Here is a 23207-nt window from a genome sequence, read left to right as displayed (position 1 = left end):
ATGGAGGAACTCTATTCGCCTTCTGTGGACCGTGGATTTTAATCCCATCAACGAATATGCTCATTCTTTACATTGGGGACAATATAATGTGACTGTGAATCGTTGGTAAAGAGTAGTCTAAGAGTTAGTGGTGGATAATGTTAGCTAACTGCCTTCTATTTAGTCTATGGCTATAAATTATGGATGACCAGCGCAGATAGCCCTCGTGTAGCTTTGCGCGAAATTAAACGTAGTCGAATTTTTAACTTATAAATGTGGATGTTCGTTAGTCAGCTTTTCTCACCACCAACTTTTGTATCACTCTTCCTTAATCATATAGTCACGCATATAGTATATTCAGCGCCCCAAAATACAAATAACCTATTTTGTTTTGCGACGTCCGGGCGTGAGCCGCGAAACCGTGAATTCATAAACCGGGTACACTAGCTACTAGACCACGCCTGGCCATCAATAGTTTAGAAAATGTGCTGAAATGTCACTATGGTTCCGGGTCATTTTTAATGTTTTATCACTTATATTAGTAATGTGTAAAATGTCTCATAATAAATTATTTTGTAATAAGGCGAGTTCTAACATCGACCACAAAGTCTGGTTCAGCGTGTACGTATAATGTATTCAAGCTAACATTACACACGTATCCTCCTGAAAACCCGTATTGAACCATTTAATAAATTAAGTGAAGAAATTATGTAAACGGATGATATGGGACCATAGAAAAATATACTGCAAAACTTGGTCAACATTTCTATTGGAATTAACCAATCCTCATAACATCTTTATCGGCTCTAGATGAAACGTTTTCTACTTATTTATCTCTGTGTTTTTTTTTCTTTTATTATGGATTGTTGAGAACTGAGTTAACTCCTAATGAAACGTTAGGCCCGGCATGGCCAGGTGAGTTACGACGTTCGACTCGTAATCTGAGGCACGCGGGTTTGAATCCCCGTCGCACCAAACATGTTCGTCCTTTCAGTTGTGGGCGCGTTATAATGTAACGGTCAATCCCACTATTCGTTGGTAAAAGAGTAGCCCAAGAGGTGCCAATGGGTGGTGATGACTAACTGCCTTCCCTCTAGTCTTACACTGCTAAATTAGGGACGGCTAACGCAGATCGCCCTCGAGTAGCTTTGCGCGAAATTCAAAAATAAAAAAAAGAAACGTGAATTAGTTTTATATGAACTAGTGTTATCTCGAATAATTGCAGATGAAACTAGGACTAGTTTTACAGAGTTTTCTCTTTCCTTGTAAACTAATAATATCTGGGTTAACTCCACATTCAGTATCGACTGGTCTTACGTTTGTTTGTTTTTCTGTAATCTCAGTGTTATATATTTACACAATTTTTAACCTATTATTCTGAACACTCACGGGTACTAAAATAAATTACAGCTGTTATAAGTTTCCATTTTATAAATGTGTGATGTTGGATGATCATATAATGAAGGGTCAACGTTAAAATAATATTACATGTTTTAACAGATTATGATTTTGTTTGTTTGTTTTGGACTTTCGCACAAAGCTACTCGAGGGCTATCTGTGCTAGCCGTCCCTAATTTAGCAGTGTAAGACTAGAGGGAAGACAGCTAGTCATCACCACCCACCGCCAACTCTTGGGCTACTCTTTCACCAACGAATAGTGAGATTGACCGTCACATTATAACGCCCCCACAGCTGAAAGGGCGAGCATGTTTGGCGCGACCGAGATGCGAACCCGCGACCCTCAGATTACGAGTCGCACGCCTTAACACGCTTGGCCACGCCGGGCCAACAGATTATGAAATATGAACCATATACTACAACATTAACAACTGAGATTCCCTCCACACTAACAACTTGAGATATGCTTTTTTAAAGTGTAACTTGGATAGGTGAAGAAAGCAAAAATGTTTTTACATGAACCAGTATATGATGTCACTATAATTGTTAAAACCAGGAATAATATTTTCCTTTTAGATTTTTCTATTTAGCAGGAGTTTTGTTGGCACATGACCAATTGTGGAAGCTGTGATTCGTGTTTACAAAAATTTATAGCTCATTTAATACACAAATGTGTATATTTCATTCAATAAATGCTGTTTTAGTTTTACGGAAAGAGAAAGCAGCTAGTTAAAAGAGATTAAAAACACGAGTAAAAAAACCATAAAGTCCAACCAATCTAGCAATAAATTACTTGTTTTAGTTAACATATAACCCGTTTGATGGACATGCTATTAAGATGTAACAAAAGGAAATTGTCTGATAATATGTTCATATCATTTTGCTATCGTAAGCAATTCGATAAATTATGTGGCAGAATAGTTCTAAACCTGAAAAGTATTTTTTTATGTTCATATATGATGGGATAAATAATTTTTTAAAATGTTTATTTGAATAAACAAATAGTGTTTATTTAAGAATATGCTAGTGGCAATGTTGAAGATACAAAAATTAATAAGGATTTATACATTTGATTTCAATCGTCGTAGAAAAAACAATGTTCCCTAGACTCGAAATACTTATATATGCTTTGTCAAACAATACTTTTAAATATGTTGTCAACAATGGTGTAACGATAGGACACTCGTATCGTATTGTCATACGATTTTATCGATACATCATCCGATACGGTTTATGTATCTTCTTGAAATCTGGCAAGCTTGTAGTGAACATTATAAGCCTTTTCTACAGATAAAAAATCAGAATTTCTAATAAAGTATATTTTGTTAAAAAATGAATGATTCAATAAAGGAAGATGAATGTTAAATACTACACATTGTCTTCATTTATTTCTAAAAGCCCGCCAATGGCAAACAAATTATTTTATCAAGACAAGACTGTAACACTTTATAACAAAACGTTGATAAAACTTCTACATCAAGATGTGTAGCGTATCGACTACTATGTTAAACTAGAGGTAGTAATTATACAATTGACAATGTACTAAAAACAGAAAACTCGGTACATGATTCTTGATGACGAAAACCTCACTTGAAGTAAAAATCTATTTGAGGACGGCTGGAATGGGTATTAACACTTTTATTAATAAAGCAGAGAATAACCTTTCGACCTTAGGTCATCTTCAGGTTAACAAAAAAAAAAAAAAAATAGCCAGCCGTCCTGAGATACAGAAATCTCAATAGTAAGTTATAGTATGGATAATAGGTCTGTAATCTCTGTTCGTAACTCAGAGTCACGTTTTATCGTCTGAAATGAAAATAGTTTTTGGTTCTTAAACGTTTATCACAATTTAAGTTTCTCATTTACACGGAATAAAACATGTTTGTTTCAACGGAGTTTTGTGAGACACAAAATATGAGAAACTCATTGATGATAACCTCACCTGCCAGTCACAGATTCTCGTCAAGTAATTATGTTAGATTGGTTTGGAAGTCATCTGTAAGTCATTATGTTAGATTGGTTTGGAAGTCATCTGTAAGTTCGGCTTTACTAAAATACAGTAACTGTTTTCTCTGGAGAAAACTAAAATGACCATTTGGGTTGGATTGTTTTGAATTTCGCGCAAAGCTACACGAGAGCTATCTGCTCTAGCCGTCTAAACTAGAAGGAAGGCAGTTAGTCAGCATCACCCACCGTCAACTCTTAGACTGTCGTTTTTCAATGAATAGTTGGAGTAACCTTCCGGCTGAAGAAGGATGAATATGTTCGGTGCGACGGGAATTCGAAACCGCATCCTAACCATCAGACCTTGCCAGGCTAAAAGGGCCATTGAGAATATAGTACTTTTAAGAAACGCTTCATTACGTATAAATAAAATAAATTAATATTTTGAAATTTAGTCAAAAATTGTACACTTTCTGAATACAAGTCGTTGGATCCTTCAAAATAACAAACTATTAAAATTTAGTTTATACACTTTAATGAAGAATTATGAGATTTATTTGTGAAAACACTTTGGATAACAATATTATGAGTGTTCGTTTTTGTCCGTTAAGTAGCACTTCCATTTATAGATTTAACTGGTTTGATATCAGTACAAACTTATGTTAAATATAAAACTATGACACAATTCATTTGCAAACAATTTATAAAAGATAAAACCAACTAACTCATAGGCTTTCTAGAAAGATATTTCGTTGCGAAAGTTATAATGACATATGATAAACGGACGTCGTAGACACAAAGCATTTTACGAATAATCGTTCACCTTAATGCCACTGCAATATAAAAATAGCTTTTGAAACGAATGTAACTTTTTTTTTTACTTGACAATGTTTTAAATAAACATTCTGTTAAGTTAAGGCATTTTATATTTCGTAACTTAGATAAAACTGCCAATGCATACCGCTAGCTACAGGCTTGTACATACGTTTCAAATACGTGATGACGAGAAACCCACTTGAAATAAAAATGTATTCTCAAGACGGCTGGTATGAGTATTAACAAAGGTTAGCTTCTCTTTGATAACCTGAAAATGACCTAAGAGGGTCGAAACGTTGTTCTGTACTTTATTTTAATTAAAGTGCTAATACCCATACCAGCCGTCTTGAGAATACGTTTCAGATACTGTCGCAGTTCAGAACACGTTTTCGATTTTCGCAGCGAAAGGTAAGAGTTTAGGGTAGCACGTTGTAACTTATGTTGTGGCGTGACGTTCATATCAGATGACAGCTCAGCAACGTGATGGTGGTATAGTATTTATATAAAGCATTAGTATGGACTGTAAGGCTTGTCATTGTAGCTCTTTAAAAATATAAGAAATATATAAAGAATAAGAAATGAAGAAATAAAATATGTAATATAACAGTAAAAAGCAAAAATATAAATATCTTAAAAGTAAATGGTTAATATATTCAGTTATATTTAACAACATATAAACTTTGTGTAAAAGCGTTCATAATTCCAGTTCCTATCATGAAAACAAAGAACGGTCTTTTCTTAACTGCTTACTCCCCTTAATCTATGATAAACTAAAAATATCCATAATATTTTAATATTAATATTTTAATAAAGTTATTAAATATAGGACCAAGACTACCAAATAACGTATCCCGAAATTTATTTAGTATGAGATGAAATTAAATAAATTCCCGACGTGGTGAGCTAAGCTAATCCTTATTTTCTATAAACTCCCGACTTGGTGAGCTTAGCTAATCCTTATTTTTTATAAACTCCCGACTTGGTGAGCTTAGCTAATCCTTATTTTTTATAAACTCCCGACGTGGTGAGCTTAGCTAATCCTTATTTTTTATAAACTCCCGACGTGGTGAGCTTAGCTAATCCTTATTTTTTATAAATTCCCGACGTGGTGAGCTTAGCTAATCCTTATTTTTTATAAACTCCCGACGTGGTGAGCTTAGCTAATCCTTATTTTTTTATAAATCCCGACTTGGTGAGCTCAGCTAATCCTTATTTTTTTATAAACTCCCGACTTGGTGAGCTTAGCTAATCCTTATTTTTTTATAAACTCCCGACTTGGTAAGCTTAGCTAATCCTTATTTTTTATAAACTCCTGACTTGGTGAGCTTAGCTAATCCTTATTGTTTTCGGATATTCAATTTAGATCCCGAAAGTAACTTCACAGTTTTGATCCATTTAGATAAACTGGATCTATTACGAAATGAGGATTCACGTGGAACTCATGATATGAAACTAGTTATATATTTAATTAATGCTACGTAATACTATGGATTTTCCACAGCGAGACAAGCCAAAGTATCAAATAAAAGTAATCCAGTTTTCACGACATAAACGAAGTATTTCAACATACACATCTATAAGACCGTAACGTAAACCCGAAAAACGATTCAGTAATATAATACTATCATATTCTCAAAGTCTCTTAGGTTGTGATAATGTGAGTTTACGAAAATGTACCGCTTTTCTCGTCGCAAAAACGAGAGCGTATTTATATAATCATTGTTACTATAGGATGAAGAAGACATGCCTTACAAACCAATGGGGAGTCGTCCCTGTAGGGATACTGAGACCTAGAGTATTGGCTACATGACAAATCAATAACACATATTTATTCTTCAGCATTTCCTTATAAGCTAAGCCAAGAATCCTGGTTGTTCGTGTGATAAGGACATCATCTTATAATTACCAAAAGACAAATATCAAACACATCACGTTATGAACACAAACATAAATATACTATTTGAGCATTACTATTATCACATTATAAATATAAACACCAGCACACTTTGAACACAATTATTAGCACTATCGAGCATAACCATAAGAACATAATATGAAAATTAATATTATCACATTATGAATATAAATACCAGTTCATTATATGAACATAACTATTAGTACACGAAAAACACAAACACCAGCACACTTTAAATGTGCACAGCGCACATAAATATGAGCATACTATGAAAAGCGCCAGCACATTATGAACATGTATTTTAGTGTACTATACGAGCAAAAGAATTTGCACAGTATGACATAATTATTGGCACACTATGAACCTATGTGCCAGCAGAATATGAACATACCTATTAGCATATTATAGTTACCAAATATTAGCACATGATGAGCATACCTGTTAGTGTAATATATGTATATTATTACATAAGTATTAACAAACAACAAACATAAGTATCAACACACTTTGAGAGTAATTAGTACCATCATACTATATGAACACGAGTATTAGCATACTATAAAATAGCTATTAGCGCACTGTGAACATAAAATTTTATATTGAAAAATACGGCAGACGATTATCAGACAGATAGACACATTAATAGTTCTTGCACTCTTTGCGTTTTACACATATATATGTGTATACATATTACCCATTAAAATCAACCTAGTGCACATTACTAAGTAACAACATTATTCCAACCCATTACGTTTTAAAACCATTCGTTTGGCCTTTATTACAAGCCTTTTATTTCTACGTAATAAAACCAAAGTTATTGTTAAACTAACCTAAAATATACATAATCAGAACAATGTTATTACGAAACTAACCTAAATTCAGGTTAAGTAGTTAGCACACAGGATCACCTACAAAACTTGTAATATTTTCAAAACGAGACTAGTAAGAAACTAGCTTAAACTTTATATATATATATTGAAACCAGGGGCATCATAAAAGTACCTAAAGTTATGTACAATTAAGCCAACTTAATTACAAAACTAACTTAAAACTCTCTGATGACTAATCAACATTTACTCCAATTTCAATCAGGTTGTTTCAGTGCTTAGTTTTGGTATAAAATATCTAATATGGGCCTGGCATGGCCAAGCGCATAAGGCGTGCGACTCCTAATCCGAGGGTCGCGGGTTCGCGCCTGCGTCGCGCTAAACATGCTCGCCCTCCCAGCCGTGGGGGCGTATAATGTGACGGTCAATCCCACTATTCGTTGGTAAAAGAGTAGCCCAAGAGTTGGCGGTGGGTGGTGATGACAAGCTGCCTTCCCTCTAGTCTTACACTGCTAAAGTAGGGACGGCTAGCACAGATAGCCCTCGAGTAGCTTTGTGCGAAATTCCAAAACAAACAAACAAATGTCTAATATAATTATGTGTATGGTTCAACAACGTGTGTATTTACCAAGTCACACGCTTGACAAATTTGTGTGGAAAGGTTGTGTTTGTTTATTTATTTCAAGTGATGATAATGAGAGACTACCTTAAGCCTATCTTATACTGATTTAAGTTTGCGTGTATTTATGCAATGTCTTTTTAAACAAATAAAATATGATTAATTAGACAAGCAATATTCATGAGTACGTACAAAAAAAGTTACTGAAAATCTACACCGATGGTATTAATGAATACCCGAAATAAGCAATATCCATTATCATAAAGAACAGCAATATTATTTGCTAAACACACGAAAAATGATCCATTATTATACAGAACAAGAATATTATTTGCTAAACACATGAAGAATGATCCATTATCATATAGAACAACAGTATTATTTGCTAAACACATGAAGAATGATCCATTATCATATAGAACAACAGTATTATTTGATAAACACATAAAGAATGATCCATTACCATGTAGAAGAACAATATTCGTCAATAGATAAACAGTCAGTGTCCATAAAGTGACCGAACCAAACAATATTCATAATTATCTAAACAAAAACTACATACTTAGGCTTGAATAATTATTATATACACAAACATTAAAAAAAATTACGAAATTAATAAGAACTTTAATTTCGTAGGAAACAAAAAATAACGATCAGCATTTAAAAAACAAATTAAACAACGACCCCTTATTAAAAGTCACGTCGTACATAAACAAAATTACCTGTGTAAAAGTAGCATATATGAACCCTTGCTCCATTCCGATAAAGAACACCAGTGGAAGCAGCAAAGGTTGATTAGGGTCCAACAACAATACGGCCATGTTTCTAAGAGCTCTTGACCACAATGACCTCTCCAGAGGATCCTGATAAACATAGACTTCAAACTTATCCAACATGGTCGCCACCAGGGCAACTCCCATAAGCACTAAGCCTAAGTAAATACTAACAAGCACGAAACTGGTATTTGACGGTAGAAGAAAAATGAAGTTTGGTGTACTTCTTAGAATTTCGTCATTTTGGCATTCGACATTGCGGCAGAAAGATGGCCCCGTGACATCTCTTGACAAGGAAACAGACATCTGAGTATCATGTATCTGGTAGCTAACTGTCATTGATTGACTGTGGTCGTAATGGTGAAGCTTCTTTGTCATGTAGACGAAAACGTTATCTGAGTAACGTAGAACCAGAGCTGTCATTAAGTTCCCTATAATGCGACTGAAGTTATACAAGAGGTAAAAAAGTCGCAAAAAACGTTGCTGGACTTTTTCACGGATTTCCTCCGTCAAACACGTGATCTTGGATACCAGGTGCATGATAAATGATGTTTGGGCACTGAAAAGAGGTCCAAAAGTCAGTCCTACTAGAACAGCACTGGGAACCAGCGTGTAGAAACGAGGATAAAAGAAAGTCGAAGTGAACAGCGCCACCATGACGAAAGAGAGGGTGATGACCCAGTTGGGAGTCACTTTGTGCACAAAAACAGGGGCGTACAATGTTGAAATTACTGTTAAGCCGTAAATGCAACACAGTGCTTTTAGGCCTAACGCACTTTCTTGAAACAGTGAGCTTTGAAGGCTTTGTAACGCCGAAAATGAACTGAATACACATGCGAAAGCGATCCCCAAGACTACAATGTTCTTTACTAATTGTTTTTCCGTTGTCACAGCTCCTAGATGATCTTGATTTAAGTGAGTGCGAGTTTCGTCAAGCACTTCGGGGACTTCGGCTGTTTTCGGCTTTAATCGGCTCGAAGAACTGATTCTTGATCCCTCGTACGTGACTTCAATCGTTAGCTGCTCGGTATTCTCCTTTAGCTTCGGACTTAGCAGCTGAGCCTCTTCCGGAGATTTACATCTTTCCGCAGCTTTGGCAGCCATCTTTGTTTCTTTTTATCGCTTTTAAAACCAACACGTAATGATTCCTATTTCTCTGTTGAGAAAGGGAGAAAAATCTTCCGTATGTTTTGCTTAAAAAAAAAAACAAATCACAACTTTAAGCAGCCAATTCTTCACAAGATGTCCTTCAAAATGAATACTTTAAAGTCAGTTAAAGCGTGAAAATATTACCAAAACAGAATTTCAGAAAATTTTCTTTTTTATTGTTTATAAACATGCAATAATGAGATTAAAATAGGAACTGATAAAGCCAGCGTTCCAAAAATTCCCGCCGAAAACGATAGTTTCTTAATCCTTGAAGTTAAACTACACTGTGATGAGTTGAATCTTTACACCAGCGTTAAAGAAGAAATCGCTTCTTTTGCCCACGTAGGTTAGGTTTAGTTGACTACGATGCGTCATACCTACGAATAAAGAAGAAAAATGTATTACCAATAAATTAAAAACAAAATAAAACCATAGGACAAACTCCTCGAAAAAAGACTTGGAACTTTAGAAAAGAACTATGACAAACGCACATTACAATGTTTTGAGATACGAACGATAACGCTGAATATTGTGAAAAAAGGAGAAGTACTATATATATATATATATATATATAGTAAGAAAATATATTAAACAAACAATCCATAAAATTCTGAATAGTGTTGTTTGTTTGTTTTTGTATTTCGCACCAAGCTACACGAGAACTGTCTGTGTTAGCCTTCTCTAATATAGCAGTGTAAGACTAGAGTAGTCATCACTATCTACGCCAACTCTTGGGCTACTCTTTTACTAACGAATAGTTGGATTGATCATCACTTTATAACGCCCCCATGTTTGGTGTGATGGAGATTCGTACCCGCGACCCTCAGATTACGAGTCGAGTGCCTTAACCACCTAGCCACGCTTTTGTTATTTAATTTTTTAAAATTTCTTCGAGATTTAGTTTTTCTCACAATTTAGTTTTTTTAAGCTCCTCTGTATTTAGTCTCTTCGCTATTTTTTCTAGTTTCTTTGAAATTAAATGTCCCCTCATAATTATATTTTCGCCAATAAAGCATGTGACATTTCACAGAATTACAGTTGCTGTAAGTTATATAAAGAACAAACTTAATTAAGTAAAAGAACTTTTTCCAGATGATACTTTCCAGTGCAATGACATATTTTCAAGTTCATTGTCTTCGAGTTTAAAAATAACGTTTCAAACTGTTGAAGCTTCCAATTCTCCATGTCGGAAAGTAAATGAAACCTCTGTTGAAACTTATCTTCACAATGTAAGATTCTATTTCAAAATGAAAGTAGGATCTCTATGGAAACTTCGCGCAGCTGTACTTCGTCACCAATAGTTGCATTCCTATTGCCAGCATTGTTCGATTAACAAGGCTGATATTCAGCAGGTAACGGTTTTGTTTATTAACTTTGAGCTATAAAATATACTTTCGTAATATTAAGAGGCTAACATTCGAATAACTCGTATAAATATTTAAATTATATTAAAATACTCAAACGATCAACGTTGTTTAGTACACAATTGAAGATTTTATCCTAAGACCGATCCACAATCTTAGAAAGCACTGTATTTGTTTAGACGTCAATTCAATTTGTCCTCACGAGCGTGAAAAACAAATACTGTGAAACCAAATAAACACAAAATGTCATGGTAATTTGATTGCTTAGCTTACATACTGAAAAAAAGATCACGCTATCTATATATTTTCTAATTTTGCAATCTTTCTTCCTCATTTAACATATAATTACTTTTACTGTCTTATTATTTCTATAGTTTTCTAATATTTCAAGCTGTCATATTATTCGACTGAATCAAAGAAAGTTTTTCTCCTACCAGTTAACATGATTAGTAACATTTGTTCGTTCAGTATATGCAACGTTTTCATTGTTTTTATTCTTACTTTTCAACTTCTGTTTGTTTGACCAATGTATTCACAACCGCGTTGACATGTATTTTAAAATATGATATAACCTAAGACCAAGAGCGTTGCACATAAAACAGTTGAAACAAAAGTTCAAACTACAAGTCCGAGGAGATAAAAGAAGACTTAGTGGTAGAGGTGGCTGGTGTAATAGAATCAGTACAGCAGTAGGGGTACATATGTGTCAAATGTAATCTCCATTCGCAAGCTTCATATGTGAATTTTGTTTGTTATTAAACAGACTATTACACAGTGTGCTATCTGTGCTGTGCTCCCCATGGATATTGAAATTTTTCGTGTCACATTGAATAAAAGATTACAAACATTAATAGCTATATACGTTCCGCATTTAAAACTACCATTCACTGTTTATAAGCAGGGAAATAATTACTCTTAATGAAACAGAATAATAGACAATAAATAGGGCCAAGTACTGCATTCAGTCCACTAAGAGCAATATGTAACTTCCATCTTCTGAATTGGTTTTTCAAACCCTGAAATTATAATTTACCTACACGAAGAGTGAAACAGCTATCAAGATGATTAGGTCAAATATTAGATTATTTAAATACAGAATATTATTTTTTTACAGTATCCATATTGTTTCCAGAGTATATATTAAATATTATATACATAATACACTACAAAGTTCCCAGTTTCCGTTGCACGGAGTGTGTGAATTTGCAGTTAAGGCATTGTTCTGAGTTTGTTGCTTTTCTATGAATTTCAGTCTTAGCTCCTAATTGTTTTCTTATGATGGAAGCGTTTAGAACTATCATGAGAAATGTTGTTCATTTTCAGTTGTAAAATGAATATTGAAATCTAACTCGTTGATCTGGTGAAAAAACCTTTGTTTCTTTCGTCAGCCGTAGAAAACATTATCGACATATCTTAACCAATAATATTTGTTTGTTTTGTTTTTGAATTTCGCGCAAAGCTACACGAGCGCTATCTGCGCTAGTCGTCCCTAATTTAACAGACTAGAAGGAAGGCAGCTAGTCATCAACACCCACTGCCAACTCTTGGGCTACTCTTTTACCAACGACTAGTGGGATTTACCATACATTTTATAACGCCTCCACGGCTGAAAGGACGAGCATATTTGGCGTGAAGGGAATTCGAACCCGCGACTCTCAGATTAAGAGTCGAGCGCCCTAGCCACCTGGCCATGTCGGGCCATCAGCTAATAATAAAGGTTTAAAAATGACTGTCTTTGAGGCGTGTTTTTCTAATTGACTTAAAAATATGTTCGTCTGATAATGTTCTGCCTACATAGTGTGTTTTTCTGATAGCAAAGCAACATCAAGCTATCTGCTGAGCCCACCGAGGGGAATCGAAAACCTGATTGTAGTGTTGTAAGTCCGTAGACTTACCGCTGTACTCGCGGGGGGATGGCTGCCTACATAGACGCAGATGATTTGATGATAATAGAACTTTATAATGAAGCTAAATATATCTAAGAAGTTTAGTGCAGAAATTTTACGTTTTATGTCTTTGATAATCACTACAATAGCAAGTTTTTAGGTTTATTCTCTCGCCATTTGGACGTATAAATTCTGGACATCAAAACGTGCCACTTTGTGTTTTGAATATCCAATATTATTAAGGAGTCAATAAAATGTGAGGTGCTATTGATGGTTCAAAGTTTTATTTGAAGTAATTTAGATAAAATTATTGCCATGGTAAGGGTTAAATAAATAACATGTTGACATATTTAAGGGCATTTTCAATTTTTTTGCAGTTCATAACATTAATGGATCGTAACCAGTCCAAACTCAGGGGACATGCAGCCTTTATTTAAACATTTGTTGGGGTCACTTAATCCTTAATTTGTTAATAACAGATAATCCTTCTAATTGGTTAAAAACAATGTTTCGACTTTTGTCCGCTCTTTTGATAATTAGGTTGAGGTTATGACGTAGATCTGCTAATCCCACGTGTCCTTTTTGGATAAATGTTTTTCTCATCTTACGTTGATTTTCTATTTATATTAATATTTCATACGCCTTATTCTATTTAAATAAATCGTTTCATTTTCTATCAGTGACAAATATAGTGATTGAAAAAAGGCCGATTAAACATCCTCTTCTCTTTTCTGTCTTTTACTCCTACTATACAATGATTAATTAAAACAAAGCCCATACTGACGTCACTGTTGCCGTGGCAACGATTACTATCACCTGCAGTGCTATGCAAATTCATGTCACGTAGCTGTTGAGTAATAACTGTAAAAGTAATTATTGTGATAAAGACAAAGTTTAATCTCTTTATTCCTTGTATGTGGTACGCGATCCAAGATCCGCAATCTCACGTTTGAGACCAAAATGTAATTTTAACTTTGCCTAGCAGTCAAAAGATTCCATATAGTAATGTCTGTTTGCCTTTGTTTGAAGATGGCTTGTACAGATGCTTGCATATAGCACAGGGTTCTCTGTCGCTACTTTAATAATGCCTGGCCACAGAGGTTCCAGTATTTCTTTGGAAACGTTTGCATAATACAATATCCAATAACATTATAAATATACTCAGCAATAATAGTGACAACGTTCAACAACCGCTACAGTAGCTCACCCCAGTGACGTTCTTGGAAAGCAATAAATGTGATTTCTTAGGCACGTACGAAAAGCATTCCACCCGTATATCTGACAGTTCGCCCTACAGACTTTTCAATGATAATCATACTGACTGCATGACCACTCAGTGGTTAATGATTTGTCAGTATCTCATCATTTTTAGCCTTAAACTATCGTTATTAATTTGCATCCAACCTAGTTCAAGTCAGTTCTAGCTAACAGATTCAATCCAGATTTAAACCAACTCCACTCATTAGAATCAAACCAGGCTTAAGTCAGCCATAATCACTCATTCAAGTAAAACTAAGTTTAAACTAGCTTTATGTATTACATGAAAACCAGGTTTAAACAACAACATTCATAAAACACAAACTAGGTTTAAACCAAATCTACTCATTAGACCCAAAAATATAAACAGTCTCTACTAATAAGACTCAAAGTGTTTAAACCAACTCTTCTTATTAGAATCAAACCAGGATTAAACTACTCTATTCGTTAAACTCAAACTAGATTTAAACCAGCTCTACTCATTAGGTTCAAATGAGTTAAAACGACCTCTATTGGCTCGGCATGGCCAGGTGGATAAGACACACGACTCATAATCCGAGTATCGCGGGTTCGAATCTCCGTCACACCAAACATGCTCGCCCTTTCAATCGTGTGGGCATTATAATGTAACGTTCAATCCCACTATTCGTTGGTAAAATAGTAGTCCAAGAGTTGGCGGTGAGTGGTGATGACTAGTTGCCTTCCCTCTAGTCTTACACTGCTAAATTAGGGACGGCTAGCGCAGATAGCCCTCGTGAAGCTTTGCGCGAAATTCAAACCAAACCAAACCAGCTCTAAACTCTATTCATGAGACTTAAACTAGGTTAAAACCAACTTAGCTTTAGGCTTAGACGGGCTATTTAACATTTAAATGTTGATATTTTCCAACTGGTCTGATGTTTTTAATGTAACACTGTGATAACAATATTATAACATAATTAGATTATAAAAAAAAATTCCATAATGTTTAACAGGGTGTTAGTAATAATGACCAAAACCACATGTTTCAGTCTCATATTAAAACAGTGTGTAAAGTAGAAAGTACAATACTCTTGTACCCTTGAAATCAGTAGACTCGCATTGACTGTGCAGGCAAAACAACCATACGATACATGTAATATTCGGGATAAAAACACACTTACTGTATTCAATTTGATAAATTTATTACACTTTTATGTCAAATATATGTAAAAAAATAACAATAATATTTCTACCTTGACATCGGTAATAAATGAACGAGATATAAAGAAGCATTGCAGGAGGTTTATCACCAACATTGTATTTATTAATTCTCAGAATGTCCTCAGATTTTGACGGTTAACATTGCTGACTTGTCTTATTAGAGTTAAATAGTGTCATCATAGTCAGAAGGTTTTCATTTATTAGGTTGAACTTAATAACTGGGGAGAAAACGATTTTGTTACTTCAAGAATCATCCTCATATGACTGAACTTTAACTTTTATAAGCTGGACTCCTTTACTATCAAAATGCTTTTTTTTTTGTACAAACAGAAGTCTGAAAATATCTGCCACTGACGAAGGGGTAAAATAAACCCAATATTCGTTTTTGTTGTTGTTTAAAAAAACAAACAGCAAATCTTAAGAGGCCAAAGTTTCCTACCCTCCACCTACTGCCCCTGGCGAAAGTTAAGTTTTGCCATTGCAATAAACAGTAGATGGAGCTTGTTTATTTGTTTTAAATTTCGCCAAAAGCTACATGAGGGCTATCTGCGCTCGCCATCCCTAATTTAGCAGTGTAAGACTAGAAGGAAGACAACTAGTCATCATCACCCACTGTCAACTCTTGAGCTGCTCTTTTACCTACGAATAGTGGAATAGATCGTCATATTGTAACGTACCCACGGCTGAAAGGGCGAATATGTTTGGTGTGATGGAGATTCAAACTCGTGGCCTTCAGATTACGAGTCGAGCGCCCTAACCACCTGGCAATGCCGGCCAGATGGAGCCTCCAAAAGGTTTACGAGCCAGATTCTAAGAATGTTGATTTTACCAGAAATAAAAAGATCCAAATAAGAACCAAGTGACTTTACCCTGTAGAGAGCGCTGCTTTAGTTCAACACGTAGGCCCGGCATGGCCAGGTGGTTAAGGCGTTCAACTAGTAATCCGAGGGTCGCGGATTCGAATCCCGGTCGCACCAAATATGCTTGCCCTTTCAGCCGTGGGGACATTATAATGTGACGGTTAATCCCACTATTCGTTGGTAAAAGAGTAATCCAAAAGTTGGCGGTGGATAGTGATGGCTAGCTAGCTGCCTTCCATCTAGTCTTACATTGCTAAATTAGGGACGGCTAGCGCGGATAGCCCTCGTGTAGCTTTGTTCAACACATTAAGTTCAACAACAGTTCAACATATTAAGTCAACTGTATAACAGACGAGTGTTATAAAAAACGGAATAAAGTTATATGATCGCAGAGATGATGAAAGGAAAGAGGGACACTGAACGTGATATAATAACATAATGTACAGAACAAATGTGATCATCTGCATTTCGTACAAAACTACACCACATCTAATTTGCACTTGTTGTTCCTAATTTGTGGCGAAACACACGAGGGAAGGCAGCTAGTCAACACCACCTACTGTCAATTTTTGATTTATTATTATCAGGCCTAAAAGTGGGATTTTACCATCGCTCTTATAACACATCTACTTCCCCCAAAGTGCACAGTGCGATTTTATTTGGGCTTTAACGGACGCGCTTCACAGAACTTCAGCTCGGCACGCTAATTACTAGGCCACACTCGCCACCCTCTAATAAAAAGATTAACAAAAGGCGTCGCGAACTTCAATGTATGTAAAACATTTTAATTATTTCTGAATTGTTAATTATTTTCACGCAAATAGCTGAAAGACAGAATTATAGTTTCATTCATAAGCTTATCTCTAGAATGACTACAACCATATACACAAAGAAAATGTTTATATTCTGAAACATTTGCGTTTAGTTACGCCTAAATTTTCGAAGCCTCAGACGTTAAAAGATGTTAAATCACTGGGATCAAAATATACGCTCTCTATATTTCCACCAAATATTAAATGGAATGCTTTGCTGACATGAACATGATTATGACCCTTACAGTTTATTAGTCTAAAGTTTCTCATGATGATATGATTTCATGTTTTGCATTCTGCATGGTAAAACTCAAAAGCCCAAAGGTTATTGCTTGTGTGATTGTAAACACCAGACGGACATGTTGATACAATTAAATGTCACCGCTTTCGATTCTAAGAAAAGCTTTCTGATGATGAAAATTAATACACTTGTGTGATTGACTTATCGCTACCCAAATGCGTTTCGAGCTGATTTCGAAAAATGGGCCATCTAACAAAGAGAGCTATATCAGCTCGAACAATGGGCCTTCTAACAAAAAGATCTGTATAAAACTTTTACGTTACGTAGAAGTTTTATACATTATATGAAGACGATTTCGGAGCCTTACCACTTCGTAACAGTCCTGTAACATTCTTCTGACGATGGAAGGACTTGTGACATACCTTTTCCCAAAGCTATCACTCTTCAGAATCATAAAACTACCTTCAAAACGCCAAAAGATCACAGGGTAGTTCTCATACACCCTGTTTCACCGCGACGCCATATCGGCTACTACTCAATACTTTGTATATTAAAAACATAAAATATTCGAAGTTCGTCATTAATTCATAGTTTTAAATCTCACATGAAAAACTGTATCGAGAAGTGAAATAATAGAATATTTGAGGTCATTTATTTCTGTTTATTTATTTTTCTATTGTCCAGGAAATATATTAACAAAGTTATTGAGATTTATTTCTGAAGATACTGACATTTCTATTGGATCAGCGTCACGTTGCCATAGTATTCCATGTATGCTGCGGGTGAAACGCTATTGGTCTAATGGAATTCTAACAGCTATTGTAACAGAAGTTCAGCGCTCTTTTTGTGAAACACAAGTAAAGAACTTCGTTAACGTTATTTCCTGAAACTCTGTGCTTAAAAGTATACAGCATATTGAATTTAATACTTGATGTCATACTGCCAGAAAACACCAAAAGTTCACAAATACTTATGGTTTGGTTGTTCTTAAGCTCAATTCTAGAAAATGGACTATCTGTTCTTTGCTTATCACGGGTATCGAAACGCAAGGTCTATGGTCATTAGCCTAAATAATTATATATAATATACCTTCTAAGAAAATGGCAAAAATGCTAGCCAAATTTGAATTGTACATCAATATATTTATTTATCTATAAAAAAAAAAAAAATATTTATTGTTTAGTGTGGGGGTGTGTTTATTCATTATGTATCATTATTTGTTAGGTATGTAGGGAGAGTGTAATTTATTAATTATATTTTATTTATGATTCATATTGTATGACCTATCATCACCAGGTAGTTAGGGCACTCGACTCGTAATCTGAGAGTCGCGGGTTCGAATCCCCATCACAACAAACACATTGGTGGGGATGTTATAAAGATTACGGTCAATCCCACTATTCGTTGGTAAAAGAGTGGCTGGTTTGTGGTCTAGCTGCCTTCCCTCTATTCTTTTACTGGTAAATTGGAGACGGATAGCTCGTTTCGCTTTGTGCAGAGTTCAAACTAAAAGTTATTAATTCATTCTAAACCTAATGTTAGCACCACATTCTTAGAGGAATTCATATTACGTTTAGCGTTCAATTATAAAGCAGATGTACCGTTTGTTTCGTATTTTAGTCAAAAACAAGCATTTTTTTATTAAGGTAAGCGAACTCTGTTTTCAAATTAGTTTAAAGGTATGGGTTCCGAAGTCGTTCCTAAGTAGTCTAAACACACATATACGTGAAAATCCCACTTGAAACGACAATAAAAGCGATTTATTATCAACAATGCATCAGAACGCATGGTGGGCGTTTTTAAAAAGTGAAAACCTGTGCTGGGCCAGGCGTCACCAATCGCCAATAGCGTGCCCGGAATGCGAATCTACAAACACGAGTTCTGCTCTTCGGGGCCGTCCATAATAAAGGTAGCTATTCCATCGATCAGAAAGTGTCAGGAATTTTAAGATAACCCTATGTGTAGCTTCGTGCTAAAATTCTGAAATAAAAAAAAATATCTCAACTCCAACCCTGAAACGTAGTCAGCAGTTGTCCATATAAATGCAAGAGGTCTATACGAATTTCCAGGCCTGGCATGACCAGGTGGTTGAAGCACTCGACTCGTAATCCGACGGTCGCGGGTTCGAATCCCCGTCACATCAAACATGCTGGCTCTTTCAGTCATGGAAGCGTTATAATGTTATGATCAATCCCACTATTCGTTGGTAAAAGAGTAGCCCAAGAGTTGTCGGTGGGCGGTGATAATTAACTGCCTTCCCTCTATTTTTACACTGCTAAATTAGGGCTGGCTAGCGCAAATAGCCCTCGTGTAACTTTACACGAAATTCTAAAAGAGACAAACAAAACAACCAAACCATATAGTATACATACGTTTGAACAGAAGTTGTTAATGCTAACCACTGTAAATGGACGCCTAAATCATAATATATAATATGACGAAAGTTGTGAATTACTTTGAAGTTCATACTCGAAAAAACAAATAACAAAATAAGATGAATTAAACTACCAAAGAAATTGTAAATAAAAAACAGCTATGGTAATGTAGTGTCGATTAAAATGTTCTAACAATTAAAGTTCACTGACTAACATAGCTTATTAGCAGTAAATACGTGTATCATGCTTGCGTCTAATCGATAACTGATATTTATTATCCAAAACTTCTGACTTGCTCGTCAACAATTCTGACGGACTTAAATGTTTTTATGCGCTCATATGTAACGTTAGTTGAAATGAAGAAACCTAAAGACGTTCCTGTATTTCTTAAGTTTGCGTTTTTGTCACAGTTGTTGGTCATATTGAACTCTGTTAGTTGTCGATAATAGTTACGTTGTTATATCTCATTCATTATTCGAAATATTATCTATTTGTTTAATGAAATTCGGTCTGAGTGGACTCTAATGGATCTGGAGGTCCAAAGCTGGAACCAACATTATGTATTCTCCGTACCTTCAACTGTTGAAATACTATAAAAATGGTCGTCTATCCAATTCTTTGGTAAGGAATAGCCGTGTAAAAGGCTGGTGTTGCTATTTTTCCCGGCTGCAGTGCTAAATTAAGAATAGTTATTCCTGAGCCTATGTGTCCGCTTAACCTATGTATAATGATGTAAGGTGTCTTTCAAACTGAAAATACCGAATACCTTTAAAAGTTTCTATATAAGAGCTTTCAAATAGGGTTAAGTAATCTACGCTGTTTTGTATATAATTTTGGGAATGTTTTAACAATATAAAAACAATACTGGAACAAAACGTATGAGAAGTTCTATACGCAGCTCATCCCGAACGAACGACTGTGGTTCACCCCTTTGTAAATAAACTCAGCCGTAAGCCAGCACGTCCAATCCACTGAGGACAAGTCTTTTGTTAAAAGAACAACAACGACTCCACGTGGAGTTAATTGAATTCTTTACCTGCAAAAGATTTCCCTTTTGGACAGAAACTTAATTGACGAGTCTGTAATGTAAGAGGAGAGAGTCCCCTTGGACGAATAAAGTCGACATAAGACTGTTTTTGAAAGTATTAAACAAGAAGTGTAAGAAAGTAACAATGATATGAAACGACTACAAATCTCAATAAACATCGTTTGAATAAACAATAGGTGTGAATTTCAGTGGATATGAAGGTAATAATAATAATGAACAGTAGAACAAAGTATATATTTCATTTCTCTGTTTATACGTTACATCACGTTTAATTAACAAAGTCAAACATTATATTCTCACTTGGCACAAAGCTAACAGTGATGAACAGTAGAATAAGCACTAGTTTTGTACATACACGTAAAGAAAGATATTTTCAGTTTTGTAAGTAAATGTGTGGATGACTAATATCAAACCTTCAATAAACCAATGCAAACAAGATAGGAGAGATGACATTTGTATCATCAGACACTCAGTAGAATGTTAACAAACAAAAATAGGGTAAATTAAAGTAAGTTGTGATTGAAATGTTATATATATATTGTTATACGTTACTTCTGCTGTTATTTATGGATGATGAAATGCCACTCATCCTATTTTGTTTGTTTTTGAAATATAAACATATTAGCCATCCAGAGATTTACTTCCTTTTCTTTTAAAAAGTTTTCTTTTACTTGTTTATTTGACAATTAAACAAGAATAGCAAGATTTAAAAAAAAACATTAAAGAAAGTGTTTGTTTGTGTCAAAATGTTTGTCCAAAGCTACACTAGGGCTATGTCCGCTAGCTATCCCATAAGCTAGCCAATAGTATCCATCGCCATCTCTTGGGCTACTCTTGCCAAACTGAATAGTGAGATCCAACCGTCACTCTTACAGAGTACCCAAAATGCAACTCTTCCCAAACTAGTAGCTCTGTGCTTTACAATCCGAGCACACTAGCCACTAGAAACTCGCTGGACCCAAATTATTAGATCAACACAGTTTAGTTGTCTTTTGTTAAGCACAAAGATGTACGATAAGTTATCTGTGCTGAGCCCATCACAGGAATTTAACCTCTTAACCTTCCAGCGTTGTAAGCTCCAACCTTCCTGGCAGACATAGAATAATTTATAAACAGCTAAACATAATTATTTCTTCTTATCTCTTGTTTTGAATGTGTTTGGAAAAACAACAACTCTACATTAGCGGTAGATATATTCGGAAAATTAAAGCTGAAATATCCGCTGTTCCTTCGAATTATTTACTTTTATGTAGGTAACCAATATCACTGCTATATTTTCCGAGAAAAGGCTCTATAATCTGGAGTTATAGTTAAATAAGAATCAATCCACTGCCCAGCCAGGTGGCAGTAGTATACAAACTACTGTTATTGTGTTGCGTAGAGTATTTATTTCCTCATAAAAGTTAAAGCACAAATATAAAACTGTCTACCAACACACCCTCATTCCTACGTTATATCTTGCTTTATAAGGAATAAAAACGAAAAACATACCTAACTCGAAGGTGGTAATTCTGTTTATTCAGAGCTCGCAGAGTGCGTTCAAGCTACTTCTGTGGTGAACACTCCAACTAAACACTTGTGCATTCCTCGGGAAAGCTGATACACCATCACAGGGGGCGCCACAGACGTTTTGCCATGACAACCACGGTCCTGACAATGAACACCAAGCTGAAGTTTTCCGAACAGTGAGGATAAGAAACGTACCAGTCATGTACTCAGTCCTTTTGGTTGCATACGACAACTAGTTTCATCCAATCCTGACCTGCTATTAATGAAACTGAAATCAATAAAAACCCTGTATATTACGTGACCTAATATTACGAGGTTAACGCAGTTTAATATAAAGTCGAAAATGTTTCATTCTCTTGGAAAATAAGTAACGTAAAACAGTTTTTAAATGCTATGAGTGTTATTATCTGTTCATCCACTACTTGGCGTTAACAGAAATCCATTTCCCACATGCAAGCTGCGGTATCGACATGCGCATTCAGTCTGTGTTCAGTAACATATTTGTTATAATGTGTTTTTTTTCACAATCACTTATTTCTATTTATTTGAGCGTGCTTAGTAAAAAAAAATCGTAGTTTCGTTTATGTGTTTGTCTTAGCACACAACAGGCTATCGGCAGTTTGTCAATCCAGAACAAAACAAACCCTAGACTTTAGCGTTGTAAGTCAATCAACTTGCCTCATACCCTCTGGTGTTGTTCCTCTATTTATCAGTTTTCTCTCTACAAAGTGTTCCCTTTATGTAAGAAAAAATTTTATTTGTAATTTCAGAGAATTGGTTAACCGAAGTAAGCCACACGTATACTGCTTCTTTAGTCATTTGTGTAAGTATTGGTACTCGGGATGAAGCCTCTGATGTGGTACAGAACTTCTACAATTATTAGTGAGAAGATAGAATAAAGAAGGTATTTTGAGGTATAACTTTACTGAGGTGTGTATATTAACCCTAACATTATGAGTATATATCTTTTGCTAAAAAATATGGAGTAAAACAGACACTGACTGTATATATTTTACTGAGAAGTTTGGAGTAAACCGGACACCATGAGTATATATCTTTTGCTAAGAAGTGTGGAGTAAAACAGACACTGACTGTATATATTTTACTGAGAAGTTTGGAGTAAACCGGACACCATGAGTATATATATTTTGCTAAGAAGTGTGGAGTAAAACAGACACTGACTGTATATATTTTACTGAGAAGTTTGGAGTAAACCGGACACCATGAGTATATATATTTTGCTAAGAAGTGTG

The 23207-nt window shown here is 35.1% G+C and overlaps 1 protein-coding gene across 1 annotated transcript in view; it reads right to left on the bottom strand.

Moving 5' to 3' along the window:
* Positions 1-22257, bottom strand: part of LOC143253717 (protein unc-93 homolog A-like) — a 32200-nt gene extending 9943 nt beyond the window's left edge. Inside the window, exons 1-2 of the mRNA XM_076508004.1 lie at positions 21937-22257; positions 8221-9797 (exon numbers count right to left, since the gene is read on the bottom strand). Of these exons, the coding sequence (XP_076364119.1) occupies positions 8221-9375 (1155 nt within the window). The 5' untranslated portion in view covers positions 9376-9797; positions 21937-22257. The remainder of the gene's footprint in view (positions 1-8220; positions 9798-21936) is intronic.
* Between the last annotated feature and the right edge of the window lie 950 nt (positions 22258-23207).

The sequence above is a fragment of the Tachypleus tridentatus genome, chromosome 6 (genome assembly GCF_004210375.1).
Source record: "Tachypleus tridentatus isolate NWPU-2018 chromosome 6, ASM421037v1, whole genome shotgun sequence".
NCBI lineage: Eukaryota > Metazoa > Arthropoda > Merostomata > Xiphosura > Limulidae > Tachypleus > Tachypleus tridentatus.
Note: the sequence above shows the minus strand (reverse complement) of the source record. Positions and strands in the feature narration are given on the sequence as shown.